Genomic DNA, 10674 nt, shown 5'->3' with positions numbered 1-10674 from the left:
CCCCACCCACACCATCTCCTCCTCCCCACCCTTCCCACCACAACCCCCTCCCTACCCTACACCCCCCTCCCCCTCCCCCCCAACTCCCTCCCCCCACACCCCTCCCCACCCCTACACCCCCTCCCCCTCCTCCCCACCCCTCCCCCCACAACCCCTCCCCACCCTACACCCCCTCCCCCTCCCCCCACAACCCCTCCCCTCCCACCACCCCTCCCACCACACCCCTCCCCACCCTACACCCCCTCCCCCACAACCCTCCCCCACACCCCCTCCCCACCCTACACCTCTTCCCCATCCTTCACCCCCTCCCCCTCCCCCCCCAACCCCTCCCCAACCCACACCCCGTCCCCCACCCTACACCACCTCCTCCTCCCACACCCCTCCCCCCACAACCCCTCCCTACCCTACACCCCCTCCCCCTCCTCCCACACCCCTCCCCCCACAACCCCTCCCCACCCTACACCCCTCCTCCTCCTCCCACACCCCTCCCCCCACAACCCCTCCCCCACCCTACACCCCCTCCCCCTCCCCCCACAACCCCTCCCCCTCCCACACCCCCTCCACCACACCCCTCCCCACCCTACACCCCCTCCCCCACAACCCCTCCCCCACACCCCCTCCCCCACCCTACACCCCCTCTCCCTCCCCCACACCCCCTCCCCCTACACCCTCTCCCACCCTACACCTCTTCCCCATCCTTCACCCCCTCCCCCTCCCCCACACCCCCTCCCCCCACACCCCTCCCCCTTCCCCACACCCCTCCCCCCACACCCCTCCCCTCCCCTCACCCCCTCCCCACCCTACACCCCCTCCCCCTTCCCCCACACCCCTCCCCCCACACCCCTCCCCTCCCCTACACCCCCTCCCCCACCCCCTCCCCCACCCTACACCCCCTCCTCCTCCCACACCCCCTCCCCCCACAACTCCTCCCCACCCTACACCCCCCTCCCCCTTCCCCACACCCCCTCCCCCCACACCCCTCCCACTCCCCCCACACCCCTCCCCCCACACTCCCTCCCCACTCTACATCCCCTCCCCCTCCCCCCACAACCCTCCCCCTCCCACACCCCGTCCCCCACCCTACACCACCTCCTCCTCCCACACCCCCTCCCCCCACAACCCCTTCTCACCCTACACCCCCTCCCCCTCCCTCCCACACCCCCTCCCACCACACCCCTCCCCACCCTACACCCCCTCCCCCCACAACCCCTCCCCCACACCCCCTCCCCACCCTACATCCCCTCTCCCTCCCCCACACCCCCTCCCCCTACACCCCCTCCCCACCCTACACCTCTTCCCCATCCTTCACCCCCTCCCCCTTCCCCCACACCCCCTCCCCCCACACCCCTCCCACTCCCCCACACCCCTCCCCCCACACTCCCTCCCCCACTCTACATCCCCTCCCCCTCCCCCCACAACCCTCCCCCTCCCACACCCCGTCCCCCACCCTACACCACCTCCTCCTCCCACACCCCTCCCCCACAACCCCTCCTCACCCTACACCCCCTCCCCCTCCTCCCACACCCCCTCCCACCACACCCCTCCCCACCCTACACCCCCTCCCCCACAACCCCTCCCCCACACCCCCTCCCCACCCTACATCCCCTCTCCCTCCCCACACCCCCTCCCCCTACACCCCCTCCCCACCCTACACCTCTTCCCCATCCTTCACCCCCTCCCCCTCCCCCACACCTCCTCCCCCCACAACCCCTCCCCCACCCTACACCCCCTCCCCACCCTACACCCCCTCTCCACCCTACACCCCCTCTCCCTCCCCCACACCCCCTCCCCCTACACCCCCTCCCCCTACACCCCCTCCCCACCCTACACCTCTTCCCCACCCTACACCCACACCCCCTCCCCCACCCTACACCCGCTCCCCCGTCCCACACCCCCTCCCCCTCCCCCTCCCCTCCCCCCACAACCCATACCCCCTCCCCTCCCCCCACAGCCCATACCCCCTCCCACACACCCACCCCCTCCCCTCCCCCCACAACCCATACCCCCTCCCCCACACACCCACCCCCTCCCCTCCCCCACACCCCACCCTTACATCCCACCCCTCGCCACACCTCATAATGACGCGCCTTGGCTCAATGTTGACTGACTCCAAATCGGACCCCTCTCCCCGGGATTATTAATGGTCCCTTCCACCCGACCTCAGGCCATTCTCCTCGCGCCATTGGTTCTCCAGGCTGTGATGTCATGGGCTCGGGGTGAACCATGTGAACAAGAGGGGAGCTGCATCAACCCCGCGGTGGGTGAGGAGAAGGTCTGGCCAACAAGGTCTCCCTATTGGGAGACAAAATGGCCAGGTCCACCTCCCTCGCCACCATCTCCCACCCCACCCATCCCGGTGGTACCTTGACGCAGAGACCACTAACAAGCACGCGCTACAAGGACGGTGCTGTGTGACCATGACGCATGAGCGTTTATTGTCCGTAGGCCAGGAGTTGCATTACATCAGTGATACACTTCCCCCAGTGCCTCAGTCTACACGTCAACACGGTACTGAGGCACACAGAGAACAGGAAGATCCCAGGGATCCATCGCGCCCCCACTCCCCGGGCCCGTGTTGCTCGGGGTGACTCCTGCCGGGAAACCTGCGACTCTGACTCGGCTGTGATGCCTCCCCATGCCGGAATGCCCTGTCGGCCATCCGGGCTGACGGGCGAGGAGGGAGGGCCACCAACAATTTTATTGGCAAAGGATTAACGCTCACACGACACGTTACCAGTCCATCCACCGGGCTCACAACCAGCTGCCCCATCGTGGATTCCCCCGAACCCAACTGGCTGGGGTTTTATTGAGCGGCGTGGACATCACGTGACTGTCGAAGCCCCTCCCACCGCAACAGCTCTACAAACCTGCGAGCATGCTCACCGGTGCATACATCACACTGCCCCCTAATTGCCCGGACACCCCATTGGCTCTGCCGAGGGAACCAATGAGATTCTCCGAGGGAAAAGGAGACGAGAGAGGGGAAAACAGCCGCATCGCACCGTAATTTGGCTTCCGATCCAGTCGGGGGGAGCAAGGGGTCAGTGTCCATGGAATGGGTGCGAAGTGTTATCTGCTCACTGTCCCATCAAACACTCCCAGAGCGCTGTGCATCTCAGTGGATGTGGAAAGGATAGTCCTCTTGTCCCTCCAACACTGACACCCCCCCCTACCCCAGGGTCACACAGCTCACTCCAGACAACCCCTCTTGCACAGGGTAGATGCAGGGAGGGTGTTTCCCCCCCCCGGGGCTGGGGAGTCTAGAACCAGGGGTCACACAGTCTCAGGATAAGGGGTCGGCCATTTAGGACTGAGATGAGGAGAAACTTCTTCACTCAGAGGGGGGTGAATCTTTGGAACTCTCTGCCCCAGAGGGCTGTGGGGGCTCAGTCTTTGAGTATATCCAAGGCCGAGATCGGTAGTTTTTTGGAAATTAAGAGAATCGAGGGATATGGGGACAGTGCAGGAAAGTGGGGTTGAGGTCGGAGATCAGCCGTGATCTTATTGAATGGCGGAGCAGGCTCGAGGGGCCGAATGGCCGACTCCTGCTCCTAGTTCTTATGTTATGTTCTTACAGGCGGTACAGACGGGACTCTGTCCCGTGGCCAGATCAGGTGGGCAGTATCCTCGCACTGTTGTGATTCCCGCCCCCACCGTCCCCTTGTCCTCCCAGAATCCCCCTCGGTGACCCCTCCCATGACCTTCCGCCCTCACCTTCCCCCCCCCCCCCCCACCCCCTTGACCTTCTCGTTTTCTCCCCATTGTCCAGATCCACCAAGTCGCCGCCAAGCAGCTGCTGGACCGGGAGCTGGACATCCGGACCTCCTTCCTCCTCCTCAACGACAATTTCAGCGATCGCTTCACCAACGCCATCCGGGAGGTCACCTCCAGCCTGTACGGCATCTCGTAACCGGGAGGAGGACCGCACGGCCCGGACCCCCCAACCCCATCCCCGGTCCCTCGCCAAGGACGCCGCTTCCCGCGGTAGAATGGCGGGCCGACGGGTGGGGGGGGGGTGGGGGGGGAAGGGGAACCCAAAATGTAATCGTGTTCGAAAATCTTCAAGATGGCCGACATCCTGCCCTGCCCTCCCCCCATCACCTTCGTAAATAGGCCCGTCGCCGTGACGACAGGGGAGTTTCTTCATCGCCGTGGAAACCGCGGTGGGACGGAAACGATGTTTTTCAATTGTTTAGCCACCCCCTCAGCTTGTAGGCATGACCTTTCACCCCGAGGAGGGGGTGGGTGGGGGGGGGGCGATCCGGGTGCCCTCGCCCAGAACCGAACGTGGTTCTCCAGATGGGGCCTAACCAGAGGTGTGTGCAGCTGAAGCATCACCTCCACCCCCTGCATATCCCAGCCCTCGACTTAGAGGCCAACGTTTCATTGGCCGGTGTAATTATTTGTTGTACCTGTGGGCTAGCTTTCTGTGACTGGATCTTCACACCCACATCCGACGTTTAACAATAACTTACTGACAGCTCGCTGTGAGTCCTGTCCCTGCGGCTCAGTGCTCCATGCCACTGCGCCAACTTCGAGAACATTCCCTCTCTTAGTTTTCTTAACCCCCCTCGCCATGGCTCTCGCACAACCAGAGCCCCACCCATCCCTTCCATCGCTCCCCCTCTCCCATCCCTCTCTCCATCTCTCTCCTCTCCCTCCCTCCTTCCCTCTCTCTCCCTCCATCTCTCTCCTCTCCCTCTCTCTCCCTCCCTCCATCTCCCTCCCTCCCTCCCTCTGTCTCTCCCTCCCTCCATCTCTCTCCCTCCCTCCGTCTCTCTCCCTCCCTTCATCTCTCTCCCTCCCTCCATCTCTCTCCCTCTCTCCATCTCTCTCCTGTCCCTCTCTCCATCTCTCTCCTCTCCCTCTCTCCCTCTCTCCTTCCCTCTCTCTCCTTCCCTCTCTCTCCCTCCATCTCTCTCCTCTCCCTCTCTCTCCCTCCCTCCATCTCCCTCCCTCCTTCCCTCCCTCCCTCTGTCTCTCTCCCTCCCTCCATCTCTCTCCCTCCCTCCGTCTCTCTCCCTCCCTTCATCTCTCTCCCTCCCTCCATCTCTCTCCCTCTCTCCATCTCTCTCCTGTCCCTCTCTCCATCTCTCTCCCTCCCTCCATCTCCCTCCCTCCTTCCCTCCCTCCGTCTCTCTCCCTCCCTCCATCTCTCTCCCTCCCTCTATCTCTCTCCTGTCCCTCTCTCCCTCTCTCTATCTCTTTCCCTCCCTCCCTCTCCCTTCCTCCGTCTCTCTCCCTCCCTCCATCTCTCTCCATCTCTCTCCTGTCCCTCTCTCCCTCTCTCTATCTCTCTCCCTCCCTCCATCTCTCTCCCTTTCTCTATTCTCTCTCCCTCTCTCCATCTCTCTCCTGTCCCTCTCTCCCTCTCTCTATCTCTCTCCCTCCCTCCATCTCTCGCCCTCCTTCCCTCCCTTCGTCTCTCTCCCTCCGTCTCTCTCTCTCCCTCCGTCTCTCTCTCCCTCCGTCTCTCTCTCCCTCCATCTCTCTCCTTCCTTCCATCTGTCTCCCTCCCTCTCTCCATTTCTCTCCCATTCCCCCTCTCCCTCCCTCCATCTCTCCGCCTGCTTCCCTCCCTCCCTCCATCTCTCTCCTTCTCCCTCTCTCTCCCTCTCCCTCCCTCCATCTCTCTCTCTCCCTCTCCCTCCCTCCATCTCTCTCTCTCCCTCCATCTCTCTCCCTTCCCCTCTCTCCGTCCCTCCATCTCGCTTCCTCTCCCTCCGTCCCTCCCTCTCGCCCCCTCTCCCAGGCCCCTGGCTCTTGCAGAATCTGACCACCCATCCTCTGCCCCTCCCTCCCTCCCTCTATCTCTGCCTTCTCCTCGCTCCTTCCTCACAGAACCTGACTCAGTCCTCTCCTTCCCTCCTCCTCCTCCCCCACTCCCAGTCTCGCTGGGATTGGCCCCTGACCCTTGACCCATACCCTTTGTCCTTTGGGCCTAGCCCTGCTACAGGCCTGGGCCCTCCCCTGGAGTTCCTGCCCTCCTCCGGGTCGATTGAGACACCCTCTGTGAAGCGGGTCTCGGGGGGGATAGGGTGTATGAGGACCAAGTGTCCTTGGGGATGAATATAATGTGAATGAAACGGTCTGTGTTTTCAAACCTGTCAAGAATTTCCTCATAAAATATTAAAGGACTTTTCAATCTTTATCTCGTGCCTATTTATTTTGTTGTCTTCCTCTCCCAAAGGCCCTGACTGCCCGTGGGGAGGGGTACGGGATCCACGGGCCCTGACTGCTCCCTGGTAGCCCACCCCTCACTGAGTGAGCCACAATGGGCATCACAGCCCAGAGTGAACCGGCCCTTCCTCTCACCTCCCTCATAGAAACATAGAAAATAGGTGCAGGAGTAGGCCATTCGGCCCTTCGAGCCTGCACCACCATTCAGTAAGATCATGGCTGATCATTCCCTCAGTACCCCTTTCCTGCTTTCTCTCCATACCCCTTGATCCCTTTAGCCTTAAGGGCCATATCTAACTCCCGCTTGAATATATCCAATGAACTGGCCTCAACAACTCTCTGCGGCAGGGAATTCCACAGGTTAACAACTCTCTGAGTGAAGAAGTTTCTCCTCATCTCGGTCCTAAATGGCCGACCCCTTATCCTAAGACTGTGTCCCCTGGTTCTGGACTTCCCCAACATCGGGAACATACTTCCTGCATCGAACCTGTCCAGTCCCGTCAGAATTTTATACATTTCTATGAGATCCCCTCTCATCCTTCTAAACTCCAGTGAATAAAGGCCCAGTCGATCCAGATTGCCGCTGCAGGGCCCAAATGGCTCGCAGGCACTGTGATTGCCAAAGAAGGGAATAGGATTCTGGTTGTTAAACTTACCAATGGACAAATCTGCCGCAAACATGTGGAACAAACTAAAAGGAGGTTCAGCAACCCCATAGAAGAAGCAGAGGAAGAACACGATGTAGAGTTTACTCCACCACAGGTGACCGAACACCGGAACCAAGTGGAGGAGAGCCCAGTCACTGTGGGCAGTCCGGACAGGCCTGAGGCACCGCAAACAGCAGACACTCAGGCCAGCGCCCAACAACCAGAGCCCCAACTCAGGCGCTCTACAAGGGAGCGTAAACCACCAGAGAGACTTAATCTGTGATCCCAATAAGACTTTGGGGGGGGAGGTGATGTCATGTATTCAACTGTCATTGTAACCCATGTATAATCTGACCTAAGTTGCACACCATGAGAACACTGACCACAAGGGGGCGAAATTGTGGGAGACACTCCTAACCTGGACTTTCCGGTATAAAAGGGGAAGCTCCACCCACCTTCATCACTTGAGGTCTTGGTAATAAAGGTAACTGGTCACAGAGTGACCTTCTCTCAAGTATGGGCCTCGTGTACATTTATACTGTATAGTAAGGACATATTATTGGCGACGAGAAACTGGGATTTAAACCACGCGAGCATGGCCACTAGCAGCACAGACGAGAGGTACTGTGTTGGTGATGATAGGGACGACTTTATTGAGAGACTACAGCAAAGTTTCGTCACTAAGGAATGGTTGGGACAGGATTCAGCCGACAAACGCAGGGCTCATCTCCTGACGGTTTGTGGATCCAGGACGTACTCCCTGATGAAGGACCTTCTAGCACCAGAGAAGCCGGCGGACAAGACGTTCGAAGAGCTCAGTAAGTTGATCGGGGAACACTTTAAACCGGCGAGCAGCATGCACATGACGAGACACCGGTTTTACACGCACCGGCGGTGAGAAGGGCAAAGCGTTCCAGACTTCGTGGCAGACCTCCGGCGACTGGCGAGTCTATGTAAGTTCCCAGATGCATGCAGAGCGGAGATGCTGCGAGACTTTTTTATTGAGGGCATCGGGCACACTGGGTTTTCAGGAAACGGATTGAGACCAAACACTTGACCTTGGAAGCGGCGGCTCTGATAGCCCAGACATTTATCTCAGGGGAGGAAGAGACCAGAATGATGTATGACAAAAATCTTGGCTCAAATGCGGCAAACGACCAGGGAGTCAACATTGTTATCGCGGCACACAGTTCTCCAGGTAAACAGGGGCAATCGGACATGCCCGAGCATGTAGGTGAACCCAAAGGGGGAATTCAACAGAGACAATGGCTAGCTGAACGGCAATTTATGCCATCGCAATGGACAATGCAGCCAGTAATGGGGCCATCAACACCTGTCAATGGTGCGTTTAAGAACAGTTACAGAGACAGTCAGAGACGATCGACTGGTAATGGACCTTTTGTTTGGGGCCTCCAGCTCATGCTGGAGGTGTGGAGGCAAACACCCAGCTAGAGTTTGCAGGTATCAGCAATATACCTGCAGGAACTGCAACGTCAGCGGTCACTTGGCGTGTATGTGCAGGAAGCCTGCAGCCAGGTTGATGTACGAGGAGGATGGGCCCGATGTAAGCCCTACGAGGCCAAATGGACACTGGGGGAAATCGCTGGAAGCTGAAGTTCAGCGAGTTCATGTGGAGCACATATACAGTTCATATACCAGGACGCCACCGATAATGATGAAAGTGCTCCTCAGTGGCATCCCAGTATCAATGGAGCTAGACACGGGGGCCAGCCAGTCCCTGATGAGTATTAAACAGTTCGAAAGGTTGTGGGTGTCCAAGGCCAGGAGGCCAAAATTATTGCCGATTGACGCACAGCTACGGACATACACAAAGCAGATCATTCCGGTGCTAGGCAGCGCCACGGTAGTCGTGATCCACAAAGATTCGGAGAACAGGTTTGTCCCAGGGGACGGTCCCGCACTACTGGGGAGGAGTTGGCTTGCTGTCATGAACTGGAAATGGGGCGATGTCAATGCAATTTCCTCTGTGGAGCGAGTATCATGCTCACAGGTCCTGGATAAATTTGACTCATTATTTCAACCCGGCATTGGCACTTTCATGGGAGCCAAGATAGAGATTCACATAAACCCGACACCAGGCCAGTACACCACAAGGCCAGAGCGGTGCCGTACGTGATGCGGGAAAAGATAGAATGCGAATTGGACTGCCTGCTGAGGGAAGGCATCATCTCGCCAGTCGAATTCAGTGACTGGGCGAGCCCGATCGTGCCGGTGCTCAAGGCGGATGGGTCGGTCAGGATATGTGGCGATTACAAGGCCACCATCAATCGGGTGTCACTCCAAGACCAGTACCCGCTGTCAAGAGCGGAGGACCTCTTTGCGACGATATCCGGTGGCAAACTTTTTTCAAAATTGGACCTGACCTCAGCTTACATGACCCAGGAGCTGGCGAGTGAGTCGAAGAAGCTGACCACCATCACGACACACAAGGGGTTGTTTGAGTACAACAGATGTCCGTTCGGGATTCGCTCGGCCGCCGCGATCTTCCAATGAAATATGGAAAGCCTCCTCAAGTCGATTCCAGGGACGGTGGTTTTTCAGGACGACATCCTCATCACGGGTTGCGATACTGAAGAACACCTCCACAACCTGGAGGAGGTGCTACGCAGACTGGACCGGGTAGGTCTGCGACTGAAAAAGGCGAAGTGCGTCTTCCTAGCTCCAGAGTAGAATTCCTGGGGATGAGGGTAGGAGCAGACGGGATCAGCCCTACTGTGTCCAAGACGGAAGCGATCCAGAGAGCACCCAGACCCCGTAACACAACGGAGCTGCGTTCATTCCTGGGGCTCCTGAACTATTTTGGTAACTTTCTTCCCAAATTGAGCACGCTGTTAGAGCCGCTACACGTGCTCCTACGCAAAGGTCGCGAATGGGTCTGGGGGGACAGACAGGAAAGGGCTTTTAATAGAGCACGCAACTTGTTATGTTCCAACAATCTGTTAACGTTATATGACCCATGTAAGAAACTTGTGTTAACGTGCGATGCGTCCTATGGGGTCGGGTGTGTCAATGCCAAGGGTCAGTTACTGCCAGTCGAATTCAGTGACTGGGCGAGCCCGATCGTGCCGGTGCTCAAGGCGGATGGGTCGGTCAGGATATGTGGCGATTACAAGGCCACCATCAATCGGGTGTCACTCCAAGACCAGTACCCGCTGTCAAGAGCGGAGGACCTCTTTGCGACGATATCCGGTGGCAAACTTTTTTCAAAATTGGACCTGACCTCAGCTTACATGACCCAGGAGCTGGCGAGTGAGTCGAAGAAGCTGACCACCATCACGACACACAAGGGGTTGTTTGAGTACAACAGATGTCCGTTCGGGATTCGCTCGGCCGCCGCGATCTTCCAATGAAATATGGAAAGCCTCCTCAAGTCGATTCCAGGGACGGTGGTTTTTCAGGACGACATCCTCATCACGGGTTGCGATACTGAAGAACACCTCCACAACCTGGAGGAGGTGCTACGCAGACTGGACCGGGTAGGTCTGCGACTGAAAAAGGCGAAGTGCGTCTTCCTAGCTCCAGAGTAGAATTCCTGGGGATGAGGGTAGGAGCAGACGGGATCAGCCCTACTGTGTCCAAGACGGAAGCGATCCAGAGAGCACCCAGACCCCGTAACACAACGGAGCTGCGTTCATTCCTGGGGCTCCTGAACTATTTTGGTAACTTTCTTCCCAAATTGAGCACGCTGTTAGAGCCGCTACACGTGCTCCTACGCAAAGGTCGCGAATGGGTCTGGGGGGACAGCCAGGAAAGGGCTTTTAATAGAGCATGCAACTTGTTATGTTCCAACAATCTGTTAACGTTATATGACCCATGTAAGAAACTT

The 10674-nt window shown here is 58.6% G+C and overlaps 1 protein-coding gene across 1 annotated transcript in view; it reads left to right on the top strand.

Moving 5' to 3' along the window:
• LOC139258429 (interferon regulatory factor 8-like) overlaps positions 1 to 6149 on the top strand; it is a 32258-nt gene extending 26109 nt beyond the window's left edge. The window contains exon 7 of the mRNA XM_070874780.1: positions 3743 to 6149. Coding sequence (XP_070730881.1) covers positions 3743 to 3910 — 168 coding nt within the window. The 3' untranslated portion in view covers positions 3911 to 6149. The remainder of the gene's footprint in view (positions 1 to 3742) is intronic.
• The last annotated feature ends 4525 nt before the right edge of the window (positions 6150 to 10674 follow it).

This window comes from Pristiophorus japonicus, unplaced genomic scaffold, assembly GCF_044704955.1.
Source record: "Pristiophorus japonicus isolate sPriJap1 unplaced genomic scaffold, sPriJap1.hap1 HAP1_SCAFFOLD_979, whole genome shotgun sequence".
NCBI lineage: Eukaryota > Metazoa > Chordata > Chondrichthyes > Pristiophoridae > Pristiophorus > Pristiophorus japonicus.
Note: the sequence above shows the minus strand (reverse complement) of the source record. Positions and strands in the feature narration are given on the sequence as shown.